Genomic DNA, 26,815 nt, shown 5'->3' with positions numbered 1-26,815 from the left:
GTGGGTCCCTGGCTTCCGCAGCATCTCAGGGATCCTTTCTGCAGAGACACTTTAAAAACATTTTGGGACAAGAAGTAATGGATTTCCTCCAGGGAGTTCCGCATTGTTTTTTCCCCCAAAATGTTTAATTTGCAGTCTCAAAATGTTTTAAATGAATCCTCTTTTCTAGTGATTCTTTTGGCTGAAACGTTTTTTTAAAAGGCTTCATTTGTGTGCTGTCCCTTTAAGATGCCATTTTGTGAGGTCACTTCTTGCCGGCAGAAGCCCGTTGCTCTGTTTTTGGAGCATTTCAGAGTGTTTTTGAGATTTTGGGAAGGCTTAATCTTCACAGTACTGACTACAGAAGACTCAGGGAACTGCAATATAAGACTATGGAGCACTAATTTGCCAACACACTGAGGAAAAAAAAAACAGGGGAAAACGGAAAATGGCAGCCAAGAATCATTTCAAGGGGTGAGTGTGAACAAAAGGGAGGGGGGGGGGGGATGAAAACTTTTTACAAATGTTTTAGAAACGTTTTAGGAGATTTGTGTGGAAAGGACCAAAGGCACCTTTCTCCACAGACTCACAAGAGTGGCAACTGCTATGCGTGAAGCCATAGTCAGGAGGCAATGAGGGAAGGTGAGAAGGTCCCAGGGATGAGAACAGAAGGCTGTCCAGCAACACACTGGCCCATCCCTTCAGGCAAATACAGGCAGTGCTCTCTGTCCTTCATTCTGATGCTCGAAGTGGGCAAGAAACAAGGAGAGGCACTTCAGATATTAATTTTTCCCATCTTCAATGCAAGTTACAAAGCACCTCGCCGTTCTCCCAGGAGCTTTCCACGTGCTCAGAAAGGCTCATGAGGAGTCGTGGGCTCTTCTGTTACATGCAGTGAGGTTTGAAGGAGATAGGAAACAGTAAGAGCAACTCCTACTATTTCTCTCCTTCCCCCTACATCAGGCCAAATAAGAGACATTCCTCCTTCTCTCCCAAACCTTTGGGGCACACGAAAGATCTCGAGGAGGGGGAGGGTACAACAATAATAAAAGGAATGACAAGTTAGCACATTACACACAGAACAATCTCTGGCTCATTCCGCACATGCAGAATAATGCACTTTCAAACTGCTTTCAATGCTCTTTGAAGCTGTGCGGAATGGCAAAATCCACTTGCAAACAGTTGTGAAAGTGGTTTGAAAATGCATTATTTTGCGTGTGCGGAAGGGGCCTCTGTCTGTTGTTTTCCCCCATTGAACAATGCACAATTCCAAAGCAGAACAATTTCACCCTGGAGCGATAGACTCTTGGAATTGACATGAAATTGACATGGTCTAGCAAAGTAATGCTAGACGAAAGACAGCACCAAAAAAAAAAGGGGGGGGGGGGAAGCGGCAGGCCACCTTTCCAAATAGAGGTTGCACAGAATGAACGGGCAGGCAAAATGGTGGTACAGCTTGGTGGGACATAGTGGTAGAAACTCTCCTCACGGAAAGAATCTCTGTGCGACCGAAAACCAGTGGGAAAAACCACTGCGAAGCAAACAGCTGCGGGGTAAGTAATGCTTGCACAAATGGCCTGAGAGAAATTGAGAAGTAGCCTAACACCCACATCAGAGCACATAGCTTAGGGCAAAAGTAAACAGTGTGCACCTCTAGAAACCTACAGGTTTCCCTGCACCAGGAGAGAAGTAAACACTGTTGCTTGAATGTGAGAGAAATCTGCTGGGAAAAAGGAAACATAAGCCAGCTCCCCATTCCTGGAGCTGTGAAATTTAACTCTGAAAGTTACACCACTGACCTGTCTCCGATTTGGGGTCTTTGGCAATGGAACCAAGTCGGCTCACAACATTGATGACAAAGTTCTTCTCCATGGAGAAATTGGTGTAGCCGATGCTCTCTGAGCTGTCTATGATGAAGACGATGTCCAAGGGGCCACAAACCTTCTCACAATCTAGGGAGAGCAGAGACCCAGTAATCAAAGACCTTACATAGACAGGTCAAGAAATCAGCAGGGGAAAGAGTCAAGAGAGATCACTTATAGCCTCCTTTTCTGACTGGGAGAGATTACATGTTTCAGTTACTTTCGCCTGCTGAAAGCAAAGAGGTTTCCTGACATAGGAGGGATTCAGCAATGCTCAGCCTGTTTATTTACAACCAGAAAAGCCTCTCTAGGGCCCATTCTGCACAGGCCAAGAAATATGGGGTGTAGGACGCTATATAACCCATTTTAGGGGGGGGACTTTGTATATGTCCCGCCCCCAAAACAAGTCTCCCCTGTTTCATTTTCCCCAACCCAGGTTTTCTGAAAATCGCAAAAGAAGCGATCCTTTTGAAAAATCCTGGGTTGGAGCCGCTCCCGAGCAAACGGCCAGACAGAAAGCTCTCTATTTCCTTCCTTTCCACCCCATCCTCCACGGTGAGGGAGAAGCCACCCGCCATTGCAGGAAGGCCCCCTTTTCCTCTTTTTTAATTTTGTGGATGGCAGCTGTGTAGCTATGCAGGTGCAGCCGGTCATATCATGGGACATCAGCAGGACTGTGGAGGTTCATTTGTGCATGCCTGCGTAGCTACGCATGTGTTGCAGGACAACTTAAAAAAACTTAAAAAAACATCTCTGTGCGAAGGCACAACAGCAACCTGGATTGTTTCCGTGGCCTCCAATCGCTGCCTGCACGGGACGCATGTGAACGGGAAAACAGGAAAACTGATTCCTTTATCATGACTGCAACGCGTTATACATTTGCTGTGCAGAAGAGTCCTAGGCAGAGGTGGGATCCAGGAGGATCTCACAGGTTCCCGAGAGTAGATTACTAATTATTTGTGTGTGCCGAGAGGGGGTTACTAATTGGTGATTTTGCCACGTGATTTTTGCCTTAGTTACGCCCATCCTCTCAGCAGTAGCGCGCAGAACTTGAAGCAGCCTAGCAGGAGGTGCACCGGCGTGCGTGGCAGCCTGCGCCTGCGTGCATTCGTTTCCCGCCCAAGGACCGGCTCAGTAGCTGCGTCCTTGCCACAGCCCCGCCCAGGAATGCCCCGCCCCCAGAATGCCCCGCCCAGCCCCACTGGCACTACGCCACAGTTTGAATCCCACCTCCATGGGAACCTGTTACTAAAATTTTTGGATCCCACCACTGGTCCTAGGGCACTACAATTTTAAGCAGGTCTACTCAGAATCCTACTCAGGTATATTTGATGGGGCTTACTCCCAGGAAAGTGTCCTTAGAATAGCACTGTAAAGGTCTGATTAGACCAGGAGACATGTGGAACCGGGAGTAAGACCAAAAGCTCACACCTCCCCCACAACTCTTTTTAGCTAGCAAAACCACATGGGGTAGGATGGAGGGAATAATGAAGCCCCTCCTTCTGCTCTGCTGGCTTGGAAACAAATTTGGCCCCCCCCCCTATTTTTATGGAGACTGTTTAGTGCTTTCCTCCAAAGTCTTGTCTAATCAATTTGTAGACAGAAACTTGGGAACCTTTAATATCTTATCTTAAAACAAGACGTCCTTCATTACCTGTCTCAGGCTTTGCGGTTTAGGCGGCATGTAAACAAATTGGATGGAAAACATTTTCGATTAGTTCTAAACAATGGAATGAAACAGTATTGTAGTATTCGTGGCTCCTTTGTTTAGTCATTTTGGAGATAACTCTTTTTAAGAAGTTTGAAAAACACAACAGATCAGCAAAGAGAAACTAACTTCTACCTAGGTAAAGTTTCCCGGTAAGTTTTAAAATAAGCAAAGTAAGATTTGTGTTTAGGCAAAGATTAGAAGTCTGTGTTAATTAAAATGGATGTCTATGTCAATTAAATTCATTATACAGATGTATATGGGAATCCAAGACTTTGTTTTAATTTTATAATTCAATAAAAATTATTAATTATTAATTATGGAAAAATAACAACAACATCAACAAAGATCCTAAGACAGTGGTGGTGAACCTATGGCACTCCAGATGTTCATGGACTACAATTCCTATCAGCTGATGGGAATTGTAGTCCATGAACATCTGGAGTGCCATAGGTTCTCCACCACTGAGACACTACCAGTGAATTTCTAATCAGAGATATGCCCTTCTAAGTCCATTGACATCAACAAGCTTAGAAGAGTATCACTTGGCTTGGGATTGCAGAGCGAGCAACCATCTCTGTGCGCAAAAATCTATCAGCATCATCTTCTTGGACGCCATCTCTTGATTAGTTAATATCCAGCTGCTCATCTCTGTACCACAGAAATGTTTATGGAAATTGACTGCATGATGACAACTGACTGATTGCACCGTTTCAGCCAAAGAGAAGTCTCAAAGTGCCCGAGGACTCAGAAGCTCCAAAAGAAACTCACCGCAACACCCACAGGTCTCTCGGATGTAGGTCATCACATCACAATCCTATCAACAAAAGACAGAAAGGAAAGCGTTGTTGTGCACGCCAAAAATCACCTGGTTTGCTGGGCATGTTATCAGGAGAGCTTCCAGCAAGACCTGCATCTCTGCTGGGGTAGGTGTGCAGCCAAAGACTTAAGGCACCTTAAAGACTAATGACTTATAATGTGCCAGGCTTTAAGGTGCTACACGATCCTTCATGATTTCATTTTTCTGCCTTCTCTGCCTAGTGGTTAAGAGTGGTGAACTCTAATCGGGAGAACCAAGTTTGATTCCCCACTCCTCTGCATGAGTGGCATTCTTATCTGGTGAACTGGGCTTGTTTCCCTGCTCCTACACATGATGCCTGCTTGGGCTAGTCACAGTTCTCTCTGAACTCTCTCAGCCCCACGTACCTCACAAGGGGTCTGTTGTGGGAAGAGGAAGATGAGAAGTTTGCAAGCCCCTTTCAGTCTCCTTACAGGACAGAAAGGGGGTATAAATCCAAACTCTTATTCTTCTTCTACTCTTCATGATCTCTCCCGTAAATGAAATCATAGGCGCCAAAATGAAATCCCATGCACAAGAGAATGTCTCAAAGTTCTGCTTTTGTCTATAAAGGGATACTTGCTACAAATTCTGCCACAATTCTCACTGAAAGAGGGAGAGGGAGAGGGAGAGGGAGAGGGAGAGGGAGAGGGAGAGGGAGAGGGAGAGGGAGAGGGAGAGGGAGAGAGAGAGGGGGGGCATCATTTTGTATTCCTCATGATATTCCGCAGACAACTGGCACAGATGTGAAATGAGCAGCAAATTCCCTGGGAGAAACAGCCGGTGAGAGCAGCCGGGAAACGTACCGTTAAGCCAGGATCTCCTGCAGGACCAGGGCCTCCCTGTGAGGAAAGGAAAAAGAGAATGTGGATGCTTTTGCAAGAGGAACCGAAATTCTGCTAAGTTCTTTCAGGTCAAGATAAAGTGAGCTGTGAAGTCTCCATTGACTTATGGTGACCCCGCGGCTGTGGGCTTTTCAAGGAAAGAGATAATGGGATAATAAAATAAGTCATTGCTCTCCTCTGCATACCAGCATCTTCCCTGGTGGTCTCCCATCCAAATAGTAACCATGGCTAAACCTGCTTAGCTTCTGGCAGGTATTGGTACATAATATTTCACATATATAGGGCAGTTGCTTTCACTAGTAGTTATCTTGCAGAGAGAATTCCCAATAAGATGAGGGGCTATGAACTCCACTCAATCAATGTTCCATTCAATCAATGGAAATAAATTACCCTACACCCCATTTATTTTATTTATTTGATTGATTTCTAGGCCTCCCTATGAATTGAACCAGCCTGTTTCACTGAATGAGCTTATCTTGCTTTGTGTTATCAGAGCTGCTTCTTGAAGCGCCATTCAAGGAAGGACAAGTTTGCCCTCTGAGTAAAGAATACTTAGTCTCCACCTTTCATCCCCAGTTCAATAATGAAGTAAAGACATACAGTTATCATAGGGGAAAAGGTTCACTTATCCTTCCAGATTCAGAATAGTCATCATAGTTATGTGGGTTTTAAAAATTAGATTTGGCATTCAGGCAGTGATGAAGGGAGGGGAGACTGCGCCAGGAGCATGAGCTGCCCGTGTGCCCCCTCCTGCCCCCTGCCCTGCCCCCCCGACACACCTCAGCCCTGGCCCCGACCCTGACCCCGGCCCCGGCCCTGACACGTGACAGCAATGGTGGCACCCGGGACAAGCAGCCCCGGATGTCCCCATTGCCACTACGCGTCTGCATTCAGGTCATATCTGTTCTCTCTTCTTTGGCACCTGAAATCTCTGTTATCTAGGGTCAGGTTATTCATTTGGGGTTGTTTTGTCATTCTCGTTTGAAACCTTGGATCACATGTTCGTGGGTGTCAATTTTTGCACACATAGCTAGTGAAGGTCCTAGTAATCAATACCAGAACACCTACGGAAGGGGTGGGGGGACAAGTGAGTGATTGTGATGACCTCCACCAAGACACACAGGTGGAATACCTCAGGGCCAGTATCACCAATAGGTCCTCTGGGTCCAGGTTCACCTTCTGGGCCACCATCAGCCTGGAAAGAGAGAAGTGGGTCACTGTGAATCCATCCATATTTGTGTCTGCAAATCAGAAATATATTCCAGTGATGATAGAAGATGGCTGACTTCCTTAGAGGAATTTAAGTCTGGTGGTGGAAAGTACCATCAAGCTGTTGTTATTATTTATTAAATGTAATATACCAACCCTCCCCTTTCAGGCTCGGGGCAGGTCACAACAGCCATAAAACAAAAATATAAAGCAATAAATAATACGCATCCAATAAAAGCATGAACTACCAAGATGGCGTTTGTGTTTCAATCTTGTGTTTCAAGATGGCATTTGTGTTAAGAGGTTGAAAAACAAAACCAGCTTGTCATAAATGAGATCAAAGTGCCTTTCAGTCTCAAGATCTACCGTGTTTCCCCCGAAAATAAGACAGTGTCTTATATTAATTTTTGCTCCCAAAGATGCGCTATGTCTTATTTTCAGGGGATGTCTTATTTTTCTGTGTTCTGTTCGTCGGGCCTGCTTCCAAACAAAAACTTTGCTACGTCTTACTTTCGGGGGATGCCTTCTATTTCGCACTTCAGCGAAACCTCTACTACGTCTTATTTTCTAGGGACGTCTTATTTTCGGGGAAACAGGGTAGAAAGAGTTAAAAGTAAACATGGGAGAAGAGCAGCTTGAGATACTGTCGAGGGAAACAGCCATGTGACGACCATGATTTTTGCAGCCACTGTAGTGCATGAATGTACCCGTGTCTGTTTACGCAACATTGGAAGCAAGCCTGGGAAAAGGGCATGCCTGGGTTTCTGGGATTCGTGTTCATAAAGACATGCATACACTTGTGTGCGCCATTCACACATTAACTTATTTGCGTAACACTGGTGTTTCCTGAAGGAGCTGTCCTAAGATAATGTGGGAAGGAAAAGGTCTGTGTGGGACAGGGGGACCATTTCCTTCTTCCCCAAACTCCTGGGCTTCATGCAGTTCCCCCCTTCAGGATGTATTCCAAAACTGAGATGGTGAAGAGTCACTTACACCACCTGTGCTCACTCTTTGTGTAAAAACAAATAGAGCTACTTGGCAACACAGATTGGGAGATAATCAAAAATGCCTTTTGGACATACAGTGGAACCTCGGTTTTCGTTGTCATTGATTTTTGTTGGTTTCGAGTTTTGTTGATTCTTTTCCTTTGGCTTTCATCGGATTTTGTCGGCGCGCGCTAATTTTGCAACAACAAATGGCGACCCATGCAGTTCCATTGCTTTCCAGTGTTTGCCTCGGTTTTCATCGGTTTCAGATTTCGCCGAGGTTTCCCGGACAGATTATCGACAAAGACCGAGGTTCCACTGTACGGTCCCCCTATTGATCCCACGATGACTAACAGGCAGCTGACAGCTGAGATACATAATCCTAGCCCCTCTGACAATGGCCCAATAGCTTTACCTTATCAAAGGGTGATGAAGGACCCTAACTCCACTCCTATCAAAGATAACACTTGGGGGGCCAACAATGGCTGCATCCAATATGTGTCATCTGACATTGGAACTCTGAACGCATCAGCACGACACAACATGAACTCCCATGCAAAGCTCCTATCTTGCAGGATAAGGGAACAAAATTACTAACACCTGTTTCTGCAGCTACCTAAAAAAATTCACAGTAATACTTTTGCAAGAAACCTGGGCCAATTCAGAACTTTTGGACATGCTAAAAATGTCCACCAAGTCTAGATGGCATTCAGCCTCATGAAAGGTTGACACTGCCCTCCTATCTACAGCAAAATGGTCTACTTACAGGTTCACCTTTCTCTCCTTTTGGTCCTGGTGGGCCTTTCAGTCCAAAGTCCCCTCTTCCACCCTGTTTAAAAGAATTGGTATCAAGAGTTTAGATATCTCAGGTTTTTTCTTCTTCTCTCTGAACGCTTCTATGTCTAACCACCAGCACCCTGTTGCCCTGTACTCTTGGAAGGTGGTTCCATAGAGCTATTCTTTGTACTTCCACTTTAAAGGTGAGGTAAATCTAGGGCCCTTTCTGCACAACCAAAATAAAACATTTTGAGGAAGGAAATAAAATTATTTCTCTGTGGAGTTCCACATCCCGCCCCCCTCCCCCGCAAAATGTTTTATTTTCAGCCTGAAAATGTTTTAAATGGATCCTCTTCTTTGGTGATTCTTTTGTGGAAACATATTCACTTCAGCGATTCTTTTGTGGAAATGTTTTATTTGCTGTGCAGATCTCATTAAAACATTTCCCATGCCACTCTGCCGTCCTCGCCGCCATTTTCTGAGCTCACTCTGTCAGCTTGCCGATTTATTTTAATCATTAAAAATATTTTGGGGAGTTGAATATTTGAAGACTTGCATACACAACCTATGAGAATTGTAGCATGAGGCTTTGAAGTGACATAGTATTGAATCCACAGAGAATCAAAAAGAGCAACAACCCAGAATGATCACAAAATGGTGACTGGGAATCGTTTCGAGGGGGTGAGTGCGGACAAATTGGGGAGCATAGAAAACATTTGGCAAATATTTGGCAAACATTTTTGAGGTTCTGTGCAGAAATTGCCTGGGACTACATAAAGTACATAAAGTACATTTCCTCTGATGGGGAAAAAACCCGATTATGATGATGGACCAAACCATGCCAATGGTGGTTTAGTGAACATCACAGTAGGGGCAGGAATCCTTGTAAAGTAGTTACAGTCTAAAAGGTAGTCCTTCAGGCATCATCTGCAACCCCATGAGGGCTATGTGTACATTTGTGTACAGTGCCATCAAGCCGCAAGACACTTATGGTGACCTTAGCTAGTGGCGTTCAAGACAGTCAAGAAGCAGAGGTGGTTTTCCATTGCCTTTCTCTGCAGCGTCTTTCTTGCAGGTCTCCATTACAAGTACTGACCCTGCTTAGCTTGCAAGATCTGATGAGACTGGACTACACCATGCTGCCTTCCCTCCATGTTGAGGGCTATACAGAGAAATTAATTTGCTACTCATTGAAGAGACCAGAGCATAATTTATTACCATATTTGCCAGCTCAAGAAACAGATATGATCATACTATACCTCCAGTCCTTGAACGCCCTTCTCGCCCTTTTCACCCTGGGAACAAAGAAAAATCAGTCAGCACTCGCTTTGCTTGGCCATGAACGACTCAGAGGTAACAAGGAAGTGCTTCTTCTTAAAATCAATGTTACTTGTGGCCAACCATGTCTCAGACCCCTTCTGCATGGGACAATAAACCGGTGCTGGGGATGGGAAAAACACATTGGGGGGGGGGAACTTCTCACGGATCCCACCCCTAAAGTGAGGCTGCCCCATGCTAAGTCCCCTGAAACATTTTTTTTGAGAATCACGCTATCCACGATTCTTTTGTTTTTAGGTGGGTTGCAGCTGCTTGTGAGCGAATGGTTGGCCAGGAAGTGCTTTAATTGGCCACTTTTCCCTTTGTTTGTAGAGGTCATGCCTCTCAGCTGCGTAGGGACATCAGTATGGCTGTGAGGGTCCATGCCTGCCTACCATATGTGGTAATTGTGTGGAAAAGTTGAAACATATTCATTCAGAAATACACAATTTTTTTAAAAAAAAGTTGTTATGGATGCTGAAACTATGTTGTTAGGCATATACCAAAGAATTTTCCAAAAATCTCAGAAGAACTGCTTGGTACTTGATAACTGTTCACTGGTACAGTGGCCAGATTAATACCTGAGACAAAATGGAAGGCAGAAGAATGCCCTCATCAAGAAAACTGGGAAAATAAACTAATGGAATGTACAAAAAAATTGGCCAAATCAACCAACTTTGCAAACAAGAGGCCAATAAAAGAATAAAAGAAAGATACATGGGGAATGGATTGTTCATATTATTCGTAAAACCAAGAACAAGGGTATAAAGTGAAGAATAACGTTGAAAGATGTAAATTATTTTTTAAAATTTAGATTATAGAATATATCATATTGAAATGGGTTCGATAATGAGAGTGGGAGGTCATTATTTGGTCATTTTCCATTTTTGTATTTCATGTTCTTGTTTTGTATTGATGTGATAGTGGCGTGAAAGTGTTTTTGTTGTTGTTGTTCTTGTGTATGTTGAAAAAATAAAAAATGGAATTCTGACAGAAACATACTAGTATGTACCCTCAAGAACAGACTGCATTGAAGAAGAACCAGTATGGCTGCTGATAAATCCTCTATACAGAACAATTAATTAGTTAAACAATATTGAAACAGGGGGAAAAAAAAGTAAATTTACAGTTTTCATAATGGATTCTTATGTGAGCTACTCCAGCACTGGTTGTGAAACTGGTGCTGCTGGATTTGTTTATAAATGATGTGGAGAAGTGGTGGGATTCAAATAATTTAACAACTGGTTCCAGTGGTGGGATCCAAATAATGTAACATCTGGTTGTTTTAACAACCGGTTCTGCCGAAGTGGTGTGAACCTGCTGAATCCCACCACTGATGTGGAGCCAGAAGTGGAATATAAAAGATACTAAACTTGCAAACGTTAACAAACTATTCAGGGAAGTGAACACCAACACTGACTACGAAAAGCTAGCAAATAATCTTTTCAAATTGAAGGAACAGGCTGCCAAATGGCAAATGAGGATCAAACGTCAAGTAGTGCAACAGTGCCAAAAAGTCTTAACATCGCATATACTTTTGCCTTGCGGCAAATGTGCTTTGCTTGCTGTGGAAGCTTTCTATATGAGCTTACATACAATATGTAAACGAACCTACCGAAAGCCCTCTGGGGCCAGGATAGTTAAAGCCAGGTCTTCCTCGGTCTCCCTGGAGTGAAAAAAGAGAAAGAATAGACTTTTAAAAGAAAACATAGCATGCCAGATACTCCCCTTGCGTTCTATATTGATCAAAATTTCCATGCATCTGCAGCGAAGCGCAATTAATAAGCTAAGAATAAATATGCATGGAGCAGCTGCAGAATATTAAGAACTTTTAAAAGGAACACTGAGAACAAAAGAAGGGCTCTGCTGGATCAGACTAGTGGTCCATCTAGTCCAGCAACCTGTTTCACATGGTGGCCAACCAGTTATCTTGAAAGGTCAACAAATAGGATATTCATACCAAGGCAAGTCTCCCCATTTTGCTTCAAGTAGTGGGATTCAGAGGTTTGCTGTAATAGGCTTGGTAAATGCCCTAAAATTCGGTAAAATTCGGATTTGGATTTATTCGGGCATAAAATTATCTGCATTGGTCCATCTGTATGGGACACCCATTTTGGGGGTCTATAACATTGCCATCCCTGAGCCAAACTTTACCAAACTTGAGGGGCATCATCAGGACAGTCCCCGGATCATACTCTGCAATTTTGGTGCTGCTAACTTTAAAAATGTGCCCCCCTGCAGGCTGAAACGTGAAAAAAACAGAAAAATATCCCCACCCCAAGCTTAAATACCTTGCATTCAAATTTGTTCAGATTCGGGAAGGGTATATTCGGCTGATTTTTGCCCAAATATGCCCAAATTTGCCCAGATTTGGCCCGACTCTGGTATTTGTTGCATCCGAATCTCCAAGCCTAGTCACTAAATAAAGAAGTTCTCTTTGGTCACCATGGCTAGCAGTTATTCACTGAACTCTCCTGCACGTAGCCTAGATCTTTGAGAAAAAAACAGTCCTCTCCATTAAAGCAGGCTAGCGCTAACATTCAGGTCCACATTACCTTTGGTCCTGGAAGGCCCGAGTCACCCCTTAGTCCTGCATCACCAGCATCTCCTCGAGAACCCTGCAATTAAGTAAGAGAAAGTAAAGAAAGTAAACATGAGAATGTGAAAGTGCCCACTCTGGTCTCTTAGAACTTTGGGAACGTGAATATGGTGGTGTAAAATCAGTGCTCTTATTATTCTACAGCCTCATCAATGAAAAGGTAGCCCTGGCAGGAGATTCCTTCTGTTTCCAGGTGACATTTTTTGCCAATTTACAGTCCTAAACAACAGTGGCCCTTTCCGCATGGAACATTTTGAAGCAGGAAATAAAATGTTTCCACCAAGGAGTTCTGCATTGTTTTTATCCCGAAATGTTTTATTTGCAGCCTCAAAAATTTTTTACATGCATCCTCCTTTCTAGTGATTCTTTTGGCTGAAACTTTTTTTAAAAAAGGCTTCATTTGTGTGCTGCTGTTCCTTTAAGATGCTATTTTTGTGAACTCACTCCTTGCCTTCAAAGCCCCTTGCCCTGTTTTTGGAGCATCTCAGAGCATTTTTGAACTATTGGAAGGCTTAATCTTCACAGCATCAATGACAGAAGACGCAGGGAACTGCCATATGAGGCTGTGAACCATAGAAACACTGATTTGTCCGCACACTGGAGAAAAAACAGGGAAAAACAAAAAATGGCACCCAGGAATCGTTTCAAGGGGGTGAGTGTGAACAAAAATCGTGTTATTTGGGGGGGGGGTCCAAAATGTTTTTAAAATGTTTTAAGTGACTTGTGTGGAAACAACCAGTGTGAAGATTCTTTTCTATCATCACTTATATCTGGGTGACTAAAATAAGGACTACTCCTGGTGAACTGACTCCCAAAATATCAGGGTGGGGGTGGAGAGAGGGAGACAGAATTCAATTAATGCTTGACACTGAATAATTTGGTGGAGTTCAGGAACGCAGGGACGGTAAAATCTACATTTTTCAAAGACGATTTTTAGCAGAGAATGTTGACACGTCAGGATGTGTTCAGATGTTACTTACAGGCTTGCCTCCCTCCCCCACAGACCCTTGAGGGCCTCGTGGGCCAGGTAGTCCTCGTTCCCCCTGCAAAACAAAGAAATGAAGATAGAATCAGATATCTCCTCCTCAAAGATGTAGCTAGAACGTGCCAGCAACTGCAGGCTATGTTATATGTAGTCAATGTATCCTGCTGATCCACTTAATTCCAGGACCATGTTGGGAAAATAACAAGGAATAACAGAATATGAATGTTACTGGGCTGAATGATTAGGTTGGGTACTGTGCTCTCACATTGCCAGCTGTGATTGTATAGGTCGTGAGTGGAACTTTAACCCTCCTTTGAGATCCCAATTCAGCTGCCTGTGGAGTAGCTAAATAAAGCTGACCACAGGGAGTAATGTTTGTTAAATCTTTGACTTGGTGGTAGGATCCAACAGAGATGATACAACACCCCCCCCCCACACACACACACACACATGAGGTTAGACTACTATGAATTCAAGAGGTAACATCCAGTGAAGGATTCATAGCACAGTTTGGTAACTAGTAGCAATAATGCTTGACTGGTTGAAAATTGGTATTACTGCAACAATTTTGCACTGATGAAGACCTGCGAAAACGCACTTTAGCGCATAGGCGTTTTGCTGTGTACTGCTTTGCACATCGCATTAAGAGTCTGCTGCTTGCTACTTTGCACATCGCGTCAAGAGACCTTCTCTGCCGCTTCGCATCTTCAACCTGCCAACCTGCCTGTTTTTTCCGGCTATTTGCACAATTTGGCTAACCCGGTTCCTGTTTCCCCTTCTCTTTTTCCCCACTACTGCTTCACAAGCTGGCAGGGAAGAAATATGGAGTGCTTGCCTGAACCATGTGTCATTTCCAGTGTGAAGCCATATGTGACATCACTGCAACAGGGCAATATTCTAGGATTCACTCAGACCTCTATGGTTTAACCACAGAGTTTGGAGGAATCCTAGAGTGTCATCCCGACACAATGACATCTCTTCAAGTTTTGTACCAGAAGTGACATTATTTGTTGGCGCAATGCCAGCTGCAGCAGGCAACCCTAGCCCCCCGCTGAAGGGGTTCAATATTCTCCAAGGTTCCTAGCTTTAGACTGCTCATAGATTCATTGCTATACCTAACCCAACTTCAACCGATGAGGAAGGTAGAAGTATTTCTACTGCTGCCAGTGCAGAAACCTCCTGCAAGCTGCCATCAAGGGAGATGGGCCTGTTTGGAGAAGAAGAAAGAGCAGCCTGAAACATTTGCTGAAATCTTGTCATGTTTCCTCACCCTTCCTCCTTTGCTCCCAACTTCTCCTGCTAGCCCCCGTAGGCCCTCGGAACCAGGATCACCCTGCGAGTAAAGAAACGGTAATTTAGATGCATTCACTGAAGGATGGAGGCGGGACCTCCAAATGTTGGCCTGAAGAATATAAATGATGAGGAAATCCTCTGAACTTTCTTTGTTGACGGGACATATGAGAAAGGCAGGTTCCCCAGAGTCTGATGCCACATCTGGTGATGGAAACTGCCATCAGGTCGCAGCTGACTTATACTGACCCGATAGGGCACAGGTGTCAAACTCGCGGCCCTCCAGATGTTATGGACTACAGTTCCCATCATCCCCTGCCACCATCATGCTGGCAGGGGATGATGGGAACTGTAGTCCATAACATCTGGAGGGCCATGAGTTTGACACCTATGCGGTAGGGTTTTCAAGAGGTGGTTTGCCTTTCCCAGCCTCTGTGTAGCAACCCTGGACTTCCCTGGTGGTCTCCAATACTAACCAGGACCAACCCTGCTTAGCTTCTGAAGTCTGATCACATCAGGCTAGCTAAGGCCTCCAGAACAGGACATGCTGCACCTACCATCAAACAAACTGTATCCAGGAGCCACGACCTTGTCCTTCAGGGCTGTGCTTGCAACAAGGTTGAGAGCAGCAACCCCTTGCGTCCAAATCTGCCCCATTGTGTGCACTCATAAAAAGGTGGTTCTCTTTCTACATGAAGTGCAATCCTCTACTGTACATTCAAGCATGGCTGCCGCCAGACTACGTGCAGAACTGTATAGCTGACTGTAAACAGTAATGTAGCGCCAATGGGGCAGGGGGGCACAAGGCCCCATGTGGAGCTGTGGTGGGGACAGGGCATGGCCGGGCTGTGGAGGGGGCATGGCGGGGGTGTTTGGGGGTGGGAAGCACCACAGCCAGGACGCAGGGCATGCATATGCCTTGGATACAGTTTCCCCTCAATCCACCCCTGACTGTAAGGCAAGGATAACTGACAGGTAAATGTGTTTTAATTGCTTATTAAAATGTTTTGTAGTTGAGTTATACACATTTATAGTGCACTGGGAGCTTCGCTGGGACATGGCATAGATTACAGTGATTACTTGTAGTCTATAACATCTGGAGTGCCAAAGGTTTGCCACCACGGGCATAGAACAACTCAGAAGTGACCATGGGTAGTTCTGGGAGTCATCAGAAATTCTATCGTAAAACCACATAGTAAAACCACATAGTCATAGAACACACTAACCAAACAAGGGGTTAACGAGTCATTTAACTGCCTGGTTGGTTTGGGGTTGCAGATGTTGTATTGTGCCTATCTTTAATAGAAGCCCACCCCTGACAATATGCATTCACTTTGTTTTGTACTCTCTCGACTTGGAATCCAAATGCATAGGGATATATTTTTCTCATTTCCTGCCCTGCCAATTTTGGTGGGAACTCCTAGCATTGGCTTTGGAATGCTGCCAAACTTACCCTCTCTCCTTTGGCTCCAGGACCAGCTGGGGTCCCCTTTGGGCCTGGATCACCTCGACGGCCCTAAGTCAAAAGAAGGAAACAGTCAAAGCACAACCCGGATATGGCATTTCATTGGTTTCTGCTCAATTGATTCTCCAAATGAAACCCCGTTCAAAGGAGAGCCATAATGCTCGCCAGGTTCAATGTTATGCCTTCTGCCTTGTTGCATGGCAGATTTAATAAGCAAGAAAAGGCTAAAAGATTGTGCCCATGTAACGATGGCTCAGTTGAATCTCTGGCTCACCAATTACTACACTGTTCAGATTCAAGGAAATCAGATCCAAGTATGTGAATCTTACTCCTTTACATTTACCCCATCTCCCTGATTTAATTAGATTACACTACTTGTTGGACAAGCCTGATCCTTCTCTCTGTATGATAGTGGCAGACTTTCTCCTGGAAATTACCGAACGCCAGTAGATTTCCTTCGACCTAACATTTATTTCCTGTATTGTATATGCTTTTTAATCCGTTTTTTAATTATTGTTGTACTGTTGTCTATGCCAATAAAGGCTTGCTTCTAAAATTCTCCAAATGGAATGATGTGCACCAGGTAGAGATGAGGCCTGTAGCTGGATTGACTTCTCGATGGCACAACAAAGTCTTTGAGTTGAACCAGGAGCGGTGTGGGAGGCCCATGACTGTATATCCAAGCCCTTACTTTTTCAACAAGATATGCTGTCAACTAGAAGTAGGTGGCTGAGGAATTGATCGGGACAACCATGCTGGGACCAAAGGTGTAACTAGGGTGGGGCAACCAGAGCTCATGCCCTGGGCACTACTTGAGGGGGGCACCAGGCATCCCAGGGTCCCCCCACAAGCTCTGTTCCCCCATTGAAAAACTGTGCCTCTGCCCCAAAGTCCAAGTGGAGTTTGGGGGCAAAGGCACAGTTCAAGACTGGGCTTGGGTCCAGTGACCAACTGCGTGCCCCGCGCTTGAAATCCATGTGGAGTTGGGGGGATTGGGTGGCACAGCTCAACCCTTGCCCTGGGCCTCATCCTTAGGAGAGATGCCCCTGGCTGAGACCAAGACCGTTTTCTGGTTCTAAATCGTCTCCTGAAGTGAAAAAAAGGGCCAGTACGTGCCTTCTGAGCTCACTGCTTCTCTTCAATACAAACCTGGCTAATATATATTTTTTTAAAACAGCCGCTAAACATCTTACACAAAGAGCACCTTGAGACTATGGGCTGTGTTTGCCCTGTTCCCTACTGGAGAACAAATGCACCCTTGGCTTCTTCAGTAGTCCCGTTCCCAACACAAGGAGTGCCCCACCACAACAAATGCCCTGTTTGCCCTGTTCCCTACTGGAGAACAAATGCACCCTTGGCTTCTTCAGTAGTCCCGTTCCCAACACAAGGAGTGCCCCACCACAACAAAATGACATCCCACCAACTCCATTAGAACCTAAATTTGCACAAAGTGTTGACCCGCTTGACAACCCCTGAATTGGGATCCCATACTTTGCACAAAGTGATTAACCAGGAACCGCTGGGAATCTTACGGGTTCTCCTTTGGGGCCAGCAGGTCCAGGGCCACCTTTGCCTCCTTTGTTACCAGGGCTTCCAGGGGCTCCATTGGTGCCTTTTGGTCCCTTTGGGAAAAAACAGACAGAAGGAGAAATCAGAATCCCCCTGGAGAGAAGCAACCGCATGGGCAGCAACAACCTTGTTGCTGCATTGCCAGCACTGGGCACCAGTCATTGCCAAGAACTCCATCCATCTCCAGTGGTCTTGATGTGATTCATGGTCCTCTCTTTCCTCCTTGTCCCTGAATCAACCAATTAGTCATTTTCATCACCACAACCAATAAGACTCTATTTGCCCCCCATTTTGTCAGCTCTGTGTTGGGAAATACCTGGAGATTTTGGGGTGGAGCCTGTGGAGGGAAAGGTTTGAAGAGGGGAGGAGCCTCAGTGGAATATAGTGCTGTGAAGTCCACCTTCCAAAGTAGCCATGCTGTTCAGAAGATTGCCATCTGGAGATTTTCAATACTGATTCCCAGCCCTCTTCCAAGTCCTTCAAGAAGACAAGGATTTTGGAGGTATGCTGATTACGGACCAGGGCTCCAACAGACAAGAACCCTAGATCCCCCAGGAGTGAATCAAAGGCCAAAATCAAAGGCCACGGGCATGCTAGGTCCATGGGCAATGAACTCCACCCAGACACAGGATTTGATTCATTAGTACTGTTGCTACTGCAGGGAATGCAAATGGGAATACGAATGTAAATGGACTGAAAACCCCACCCGCAAGACAATGCAGTCAACCACAGTTTTGCATAGCAAGTTCCACCCAAACACTTACTGATTGGTTCCCCACCCTGGGATATGGACAATATATACACCCCTAAACATCACCTTCTCACTGGACACAGTGTGCTAACACACTTCTCTCTGTGATACACCTCTGAAGATGCCAGCCACAGATGCAGGCGAAATGTTTGGAACAAGATCTACAAGACCAGATTACAGCAAAATTTTCATGGGGTTGGTGCTACCCTGTACGAATTTGCAAAATACTGACCTCTGGAAAGTTCCCAAACATTAAAGGGAAAGCTACAAGATCATCTGCATGATCTAGCTGTGTCTCATCTGGTTCAAGATTACTCATAATAGTATGAGTATTTTATTTTATGACAGTTCATATTAAAGAAAGGTTGCCAGGTCAATATGAATATAGGTTCAGGCAGGTAGCTGTAGTGATGGAAAGAGCCGTCGTCACGGCCAACTTACAGTGACCCAATGGGTTTTTCAAGGCAAGAGACAAACAGGTGGTTTGCAGGTCTCTGCCCTTGCGCTGTTACACCAGGGTCCCCCTTATATTGAGGGGCCCGCCATCCCTCCTTCTTGGGGTAGGTTTTAATTGGGGTTTTCTGGACGCCTCTTGCTTATTTATCTATTTAATTATTAACCACTGTTTTATATGAAGTTTTAGGATGTTTTATTGATTATTAATTGGATGGAGCCTATGTGTTTGTTTATTGTGTTATGATTTGCTCCTTGTTCAATACCGTTTGAATTTTATGTTGTTCACTGCCCGGAGCCCTTCGGGGATTGGGCGGCATAGAAATTTAATAAACAAACAAACAAACAAACAAATAAATAAATTGCCTGTCTCTGTGTAGCAAGTCCAACCTTCCTCGGTGGTCTCCCACCTAAGTAGGGCTGACCCGGTTTAGCTTCTGACATCTAATTAGATTGGGCTAGCCAGGGCCATAGTGAGCATTAACTCTGGAAAGATTATACCCTGGAAAAATTGGTCTTTGAGTACTACTGTATTCAAATGTTGTTCAATCCAGACATTAATTGCCTAGGTCAGTTGCCCAAGTCCCGTTTCACATGAGATTGTAGCAGCTATTGTATCCCTGTGGATTCCAAGGGATATCACAATTTGAAAACCCCAAATGATGCATACCCTGCCTCCTCTTTCTCCAGGAGCACCCGGTGGTCCACTCCGGCCAGGTCGACCAGGATAACCCTGAAAGAGAGGCAGATGGAAATGATTATATCAGCAGAGTTTAAAGCGGAGTCACTCTGGTAAGATGACAGGTCTACCGTCTTCTTGCACTCACTGCAACCTCCTATCACACTTGGAAAAGAATACTCTCCACACAAGATGTTCTTTCCATAGGAAGGTTTTACTTTAGCAGTTGCAAGGTTACACAAGTCTATGCTATACAAGACTATTAAGCTATACAGAACTCTTCAGCAATAAAAAAGTTGAACACACATTGAACTTAACTCAGACTCTATTTCTATTTGAATCTAGCATCCAACAAGATACTTTTCCCCGCCCAGGAAACAGCCTCTCATTGGTCTAGAGCAGGGGTAGGGAACCTGCGGCTCTCCAGATGTTCAGGAACTACAATTCCCATCAGCCCCTACCAGCATGGCCAATTGGCCATGCTGACAGAGGCTGATGGGAATTGTAGTTCCTGAACATCTGGAGAGCTGCAGGTTCCCTATCCCTGGTCTAGAGTCACAGTTGAATTCACCAATCGTGTTAAAGGTTAACTGTTCCTTCGCCCCTAGACTGACTGTCTCTGGCCTTTGGGGTTGGCAAACTTCTGCTAACTTAGAAGATGACCTTTTTGTGAACCTTTATTTTTTGATATCATAACAAATTACACGTCGTACCAATTTTACATACATATATTGGTCAAGGTGGCTTTGCATACCAGCACACAGGGACCAGAGGTCAGATAAAACCATTTCTCTGAATCTCCTCTTTTGAGTTTCGGTGTTAAATATTCAGTGGCTGTTCTCAGCCATCTCTTTAACACAGGATTTCCCAGTGTGGTGCCCATGGACATCATGACGCTCTGTCCCTTTGTGCCCACTGAACTTTACAGAAAGTAGATGGGGTTATTGTAACGCAGGGCTTATCATGGGCTGCCTTCATCACACTGGAGGGTTTTACTCTGGAGGGTCAACAGAACTGGTAAGCACCTGGACTCTTTCTAGCCCCTGTGCATCTGCTTCCTTGTCAGGCTTACCTTCTTGAGATGTAAGGAGGGAGGTGTTCCACTTGGCTCTATCTCTCGTGAAAGCCATTTTTTGGGGTGGTGCTCATCAACCTCTCTCAAAATTTCAAATATGCCCACAGGTATCAAAAAGTTGGGGACACCTGCTTCAAGGAACTGCCCATACCTTTACTCCTGGGTCACCAAGTAGTCCTTGATCCCCCGCGGTACCTGGGTAGCCATCAGGACCCTAGGAGCAATTCAACAGACGCTCAATGACAACTTTAACCACAAGCTTTCATTTTCAGAAAACAAAAAAGAAGAGGCAGGAATGGGCTGTGGGATATCAAATAATACATCATGGACGTCCTACAGTTCAATAAAACTATCCCCTCCCTCCCTGTTTGATGCTCACATCTGCAGGAGATTCTTTTTCTCTTGCCATGAGACAAGAAACTCATGAAGAGCACCGCACAGAGAATTCACAGAGGGCCCAAAGAGCATGTTCTGTATTGCAGGTGTAAGTGATACCCCTGGATTTCATCCCAGATGTTCAAGGGGAGCCTGTGGTAAAACACCACAGCTGGAAAACATGTCAGGCGCTTGTCCTTACCCTGTCCCCTGGGTCGCCCTTACATCCAGGAGCTCCAATACGCCCAAGCTTGCCCTAGAACGAGCCAACAGAGGAAAGAGAAATATTAGAGAGAAGGTTGTAGATGTTTGAACATGCTCAAGAACCAGCCATATACTGAATTAGACCATTGGTCCGTCAAGGTCAGTATTGTCTATTCTGATTGGCAGTGGCTCTCCAGGGTCTCAAGCAAAAGTCTTTCACATCAACTACTGCCTGGTCCTTTTAGCTGGAGATGCCGGAAAGATGGGAGATGGAGATGGGACCTTCTCATGCTGAGAACAAACTCTTCCACTGAGCCACTGCCACTCCTTTCCATCTACCCACAAAAGCTCTAGCCCTAATTAGCAAATTATTTGGACTCTTCTGCCCCAAGCTTTTCTGAGAAGACATTTAGGAATGTTACTGTATTTCAGGGTAACTCTGGTTTGAGTTGAAAACGTAGATTTCCTTTTATGGTTCCTCCACGTTCAAGACAAAGCTGATGTTTTTCTGGACCATATTATTAAAGGAAACTTGAGAGAAATATGGACAAGTCAAATTGATGCCTGTTTATCAACTGCACATTTATGGTGTAAAAAAGAGCAGCTGTGAATCCTTTTAGCTGGAAAGAGGCTGGCATGACCTATAAAGGACCGGGCCAGCCTTTGTGCCGGCCATGTGCTTGGGCCGGCCAGCGACTCTCCCCATAGAGCTTTGGTTTTTGTAAATGCATGCTTCTTTGTCATTGCCATTCTCAGTTTGGCGCATGGGTATTGATCTGAAAAGGCCAGGGGAGGGGAGCTAAAGAGCTACCCCCTCCCCTGCTGGTGGGGAACCCAACTGTCCAGCTGAGCATTGCCAGGGGGAAGCTCTCGTAAGAAGCGACTGTCCAGCGGAGCTCCACAGCAGAGCGAAGCTCCAGTAAGAGGCCGACCGCCCGCTGCAACGCCACAGCGATGTCCCAGAGCAGATCAAAATCCCATGCTGCGCCTCACGCTTCTGATTGTATAATAAATGATGGCTATGGCCAAATAATTTACCCCAGCCAAGAGTGTGGTATGGTTATTGGGTTAAAGGACTCCAGCCAAGGATGGCCCCGCCCTCGGACGGCAAGTGTGAATAAATGGCATAAAGCAATTCAAAGGATTGCTCTGAACCCAAACCCTAACCCTAACCCTAATTCCACAACCAATCTTAGCAACATCGTCATATATGGTGGTGGTGGTGGAAAGTGCCATCAAGTCAAGCCAACATTATTATTATTATTATTATTATTCTCTTCTTCTTCTTCTTCTTCTTCTTCTTCTTCTTCTTCTTCTTCTTCTTCTTCTTCTTCTTCTTATTATTATTATTATTATTATTATTATTATTATTATTATTATTATTAATTAGATTTATAGGCTGCCTCACCCTCAAAGGGCTCGAGGCGGCTCACATATGGTGACCCTGTAGGTTTTCAAGGGAAGAGACATTCACAGGCAGTTTGCCATTGCTTGCCTCTCTGCAGAGACCCTGGACTTCCTTGGTGGTCTCCCATCTGAATACTGGTCACGGTTGACTCTGCTTAGTTTCTGAGGTTTGATGAGATGGGGCATTCTAGATCAGGGCCCTCGCCATGTGTAGTTCTATGCAACAGGAACAGCAGACTAGCTCTTGAAAGGATGAGAAATAAAAGATAAAGTTATCTTGATTTTTCATTAACTACCTTCTGACCATCCGTGCCATTCCTTCCAGCTAAACCACCAGCTCCCTGAAATAAAAGAAACAGAGCATCAGAAGGAGGTCCTCGCTATGTATTTAGAGCTGGGAAATAGGTGAGGTTGGAAGGCTGGTCCTTACCTTTCTGCCATCTCCTCCAAATTCACCCTGGAAAAGAAAACAGGAAGAGCATGAGTCTGGCTGAGTTACTGGCTTAAAACCACTCCTAGTGAAACTGGCAGATTCCCAAAAAGTGTCATTTTTCTACAGGTTAGCCATGATTTGAAAAAAATTGCAAAAAAAAAAAAATTCTCTGACCTAGCCTTGCAAACCAATTTTCATGCATACCCTCTTACGTGATGAACCTACTGTTTGAGAATAACTCGAAGTAAGCATTTTTTCACTTTTTTTGCTGTCTTGTCACAGCTGACTTGTGTGACTCCACATGGTTCTCAAAACAAGAGACATTCAGAGGTGGTTTTCTGTTGTCTGCCTTTGCCTGGCGTACCCTGGTATCACTTGGTGGTCTCCCCTCCAAATACTGAACAGGGCCAAGCCTGCTTAGCTTCTGAGATCTAATTGGATCAGGCTAGCCTGGACTATCCAGGTGAGGGCAGTGGCGTGACACCAAGGGGACGGGGGTGTGTGCACGATGCACCGGGTGTGCGCCGGTGCGGGGGTGTGGAGGGTGTGGCATGGCATGCCAGGGGCGCAGGGCGCACGCATGCTCCAGGCACATTTCCCCCTTTCTCCGGCCCTGGGGCAGGGTCTTCACATATTGACTTTCACAAAATCTTCTGGATGAATGACAAATTGCCAGTTCTTAGTAAGACAACACTTAACATGGGAATTGTTTCTTTTTCCTGATTGATCGATTAAGTCCGAAACATTCATTAAAATGGCCAAAAAGGCCCAAGCAAAACCTCATTTCCAAATTTTAAAAAGTAAAGGTAGTCCCCTGTGCATTACTGACCCACGGAGTGATGTCACATCACAATGTTTGCTAGGCAAATTGTGTTTATAGGGTGGTTTGCCATTGTCTTCCCCAGTCCTCTACACTTTACCGCCAGAAAGCTGGATACTCATTTTACCAACCTCAGAAGGCCGGAAGTCTGAGTCAACCTTGAGCCGGCTACCTGAAACCAACTTCTGTTGAGGGTGACATCTTCGAGGACACTAATCTTGAGCCGAATTTTTTAAAAAGCACCATCTCTTTTTAAAAAGCACAATATGCTTCCCAATTTTATTTTGAAAACTCAGAACAAAACGCTTTACCTTTTCTCCTTTGAGCCCATGAACTCCCTACAAGAAAGGGGGAAAAAAGTCTGTTAGTACTTACAGAAATGATTCAAAATGATAAGAACATAAGAACATAAGAACATAAGAACAAGCCAGCTGGATCAGACCAAAGTCCATCTAGTCCAGCTCTCTGCTACTCGCAGTGGACCACCAGGTGCCTTTGGGAGCTCACATGTAGGATGTGAACGCAATGGCCTTCTGCGGCTGTTGCTCCCGATCACCTGGTCTGTTAAGGCATTTGCAATCTCAGATCAAGGAGGATCAAGATTGGTAGCCATAAATCGACTTCTCCTCCATAAATCTGTCCAAGCCCCTTTTAAAGCTATCCAGATTAGTGGCCATCACCACCTCCTGTGGCAACATATTCCAAACACCAATCACATGTTGTGTGAAGAAGTGTTTCCTTTTATTAGTCCTAATTCTTCCCCCCAGCATTTTCAATGAATGCCCCCTGGTTCTAGTATTGTGAGAAAGAGAGAAAAATTTCTCTCTGTCAACATTTTCTACCCCATGCATAATTTCGTAGACTTCCAATCATATCCCCCCCCTCAGACGTCTCCTCTCCAAACTAAAGAGTCCCAAACGCTGCAGCCTCTCCTCATAGGGAAGGTGCTCCAGTCCCTCAATCATCCTTGTTGCCCTTCTCTGCACTTTTTCTATCTCCTCAATATCCTTTTTGAGATGCGGCGACCAGAACTGGACACATAGTACTCCAGAAGTCGCGGTCGCACCACTGCTTTATATAAGGGCATGACAATCTTTGCAGTTTTATTCTCAATTCCTTTCCTAATTATCCCCAGCATAGAGTTTGCCTTTTTTACAGCTGCCATGCATTGAGTTGACATTCCCATGGAACTATCAACTAAGACGCCCAAATCCCTTTCCTGGTCTGTGACTGATAGCACTGACCCCTGTAGCGTGTATGTGAAGTTTGGATTTTTTGTCCCTATGTGCATCACTTTACATTTTTTTTTACATTTTTTTTACATACCAGTCTTCATGTTTGCAACTGGCACAGTTTTAGGATGGATGGATTTCAACCAGAGATTTTTTTTATTAAAAAAATGTTTGCCCTAAAGCAGGTCTGGTTTCACGTTCTTAAAAGAACACAGTCCTTCCCCTACTTGGATGCATTTTCCCATAGGCATCCAGTTTGCAAACCTCATCCAAAGTTGCTTCCCCACACCTAACAGTGCAAGATGCAAAGAACTGGCAAGCATTCTTTTTAATCTCCCTCAACAGAGTTTTCTCTGCAACAGAAAACCAAGCTTTCTAATGAGAAGAAGCTAAAACATCTCTCATCCTACTTTCTCTAGAGACTATCAGGTGCAGGTGGGTTGTGCTAGACCTCCCCATCCCTAAAATTTTAGATGCCCCTCCCTTGCATGCCATGCTGGCAGGGGCTGATGGGAATTGTAGTCCATAACATCTGGAGTGCCAAAGGTTTGCCACCACTGTCCTACTAGCTCCCTCCCTCCCCTTCCCTTGCATGCCACCCCTCACTCCCTCCCCTTCCTCTCCCTCCACTAGGGTATAGGTGGACCATGTCCAGATGCCGGGTCCCCTCCCCCTTGCATGGCACCCCTCCCCCTCCCTCGGTGGCAGTGGTACTGGCATAGGTTACAGTAATCATTCCTGAATATGTGATCCTTTCAGAGCTTGGCAGAATTATTCCTTTCTTAGCAAGAACAAACTGGTTTCTTCTGCCTAGCCTCACTTCCGGAGGAAAATATCTGCAATGTGAAAAACGGTAAACATAATACTTGCCTCACGGGATGTATTAATAAGCGGCTGGGGAAAGTTCTGCAAGCCGCAGCTGACTTATAGCAACCCCTCACGGGGTTTTCAAGGTAAGAGACTTCTGAGGCGAGGTTTGCCATTGCGTAGCGACCACTGACTTCATAGTTGATTTCCTATCCAAGTACTGACTGGGGCTGACCCTGCTTAACTCTCCCCGAGGAGAGACTTAAGGAGTTGGGTGGTATGTTTAGTCTGGAGAAGAGAAGGTTAAGGGATGACATGATAGCCATATTGAAATATTTGAAGGGTGTCATGCTGGTGAGGGAGCAAGCTCGTTTTCTGCTTCTCCAGAGACCAGGACCAGGAGTAATGGCTTCAAGGTGAAGGAAAAGAGATTCCACTTAAACATCAGGAAAAACTTCCTGACAGTAAGGGCTGTTCAACAGTGGAATGCACTACCTCGGAGTGAGGTGGAGTCTCCTTCTTTGGAGGTTTTTAATGAGAGGCTGGATGGCCGTCTGTCAGGAGAGCTTTGATTGTGTGTTCCTGCATTGTAGGGGGTGGGAGTTGATGGCCCTTGGATAAGGTGACCAGACGTCCCGCTTTTGGTGGGACAGTCCTGCCTTACACCAATCTGTCCCGCGTCCCACGGGGTTTTGTACCTGTCCTGATTTTGCCTTCTGGGGCACTCCCGGTTCCCGCCCTGTCACAGAGCGGGAATCTGGGGAGCGCCCCAAAAAGCAGTGCGCTTCTGCAGCTGCGCGCGCGTGCGCACACACACCCCCATCCTGGTTTTAAAAGGTGACAATCTGGTCACCTTATCCTTGGATTCTCTTCCAACTCTGATTCTATGATTCTATGAATGTCTGAGGTTTGGCAAGATATGGATAGCCTGGGCCATCTAGCTCAGGGCAATATTTATAAATCTTGTGCTCAAAAGTCATATTTTTTGTATGAGACATACACGAGCATAATGACAAGGCTATAGTTTCTTCTGACAAGTACCATCTTTCTATGTGGCAAATATCTTGCATCTGTGGGCCTAGTTTTGATTCCTTCTCTGGTTTGGTTTCACTTACTCTGATCTCCTTGACTTCGGAATATTTTGAACTCT

The 26,815-nt window shown here is 45.1% G+C and overlaps 1 protein-coding gene across 2 annotated transcripts in view; it reads right to left on the bottom strand.

The window, feature by feature from the left end:
• The window catches only part of COL6A2 (collagen type VI alpha 2 chain), a 79,888-nt gene that overhangs the window by 28,546 nt on the left and 24,527 nt on the right, over positions 1-26,815 (bottom strand). For both annotated transcript variants that reach the window (XR_007244839.1, XM_048500772.1), the window contains exons 8-25: positions 23,938-23,964; positions 22,804-22,830; positions 22,670-22,714; positions 20,965-21,018; positions 20,539-20,601; positions 19,304-19,366; positions 17,393-17,482; positions 15,849-15,911; positions 14,376-14,438; positions 13,101-13,163; positions 12,077-12,139; positions 11,137-11,187; positions 9,464-9,499; positions 8,194-8,256; positions 6,365-6,427; positions 5,194-5,229; positions 4,321-4,366; positions 1,779-1,931 (exon numbers count right to left, since the gene is read on the bottom strand). Coding sequence is in view for 1 of the 2 variants with exons in the window: in XM_048500772.1 (XP_048356729.1) it covers positions 1,779-1,931; positions 4,321-4,366; positions 5,194-5,229; positions 6,365-6,427; positions 8,194-8,256; positions 9,464-9,499; positions 11,137-11,187; positions 12,077-12,139; positions 13,101-13,163; positions 14,376-14,438; positions 15,849-15,911; positions 17,393-17,482; positions 19,304-19,366; positions 20,539-20,601; positions 20,965-21,018; positions 22,670-22,714; positions 22,804-22,830; positions 23,938-23,964 (1,069 nt within the window). In the remaining variant the exon portion in view is untranslated. The remainder of the gene's footprint in view (positions 1-1,778; positions 1,932-4,320; positions 4,367-5,193; positions 5,230-6,364; positions 6,428-8,193; positions 8,257-9,463; positions 9,500-11,136; positions 11,188-12,076; positions 12,140-13,100; positions 13,164-14,375; positions 14,439-15,848; positions 15,912-17,392; positions 17,483-19,303; positions 19,367-20,538; positions 20,602-20,964; positions 21,019-22,669; positions 22,715-22,803; positions 22,831-23,937; positions 23,965-26,815) is intronic.

Source organism: Sphaerodactylus townsendi, linkage group LG01, assembly GCF_021028975.2.
Source record: "Sphaerodactylus townsendi isolate TG3544 linkage group LG01, MPM_Stown_v2.3, whole genome shotgun sequence".
Classification (NCBI taxonomy): Eukaryota; Metazoa; Chordata; class Lepidosauria; order Squamata; family Sphaerodactylidae; genus Sphaerodactylus; species Sphaerodactylus townsendi.
The sequence above is the reverse complement of the archived record's forward strand: the minus strand, read 5'-3'. Positions and strand labels throughout refer to the sequence as shown.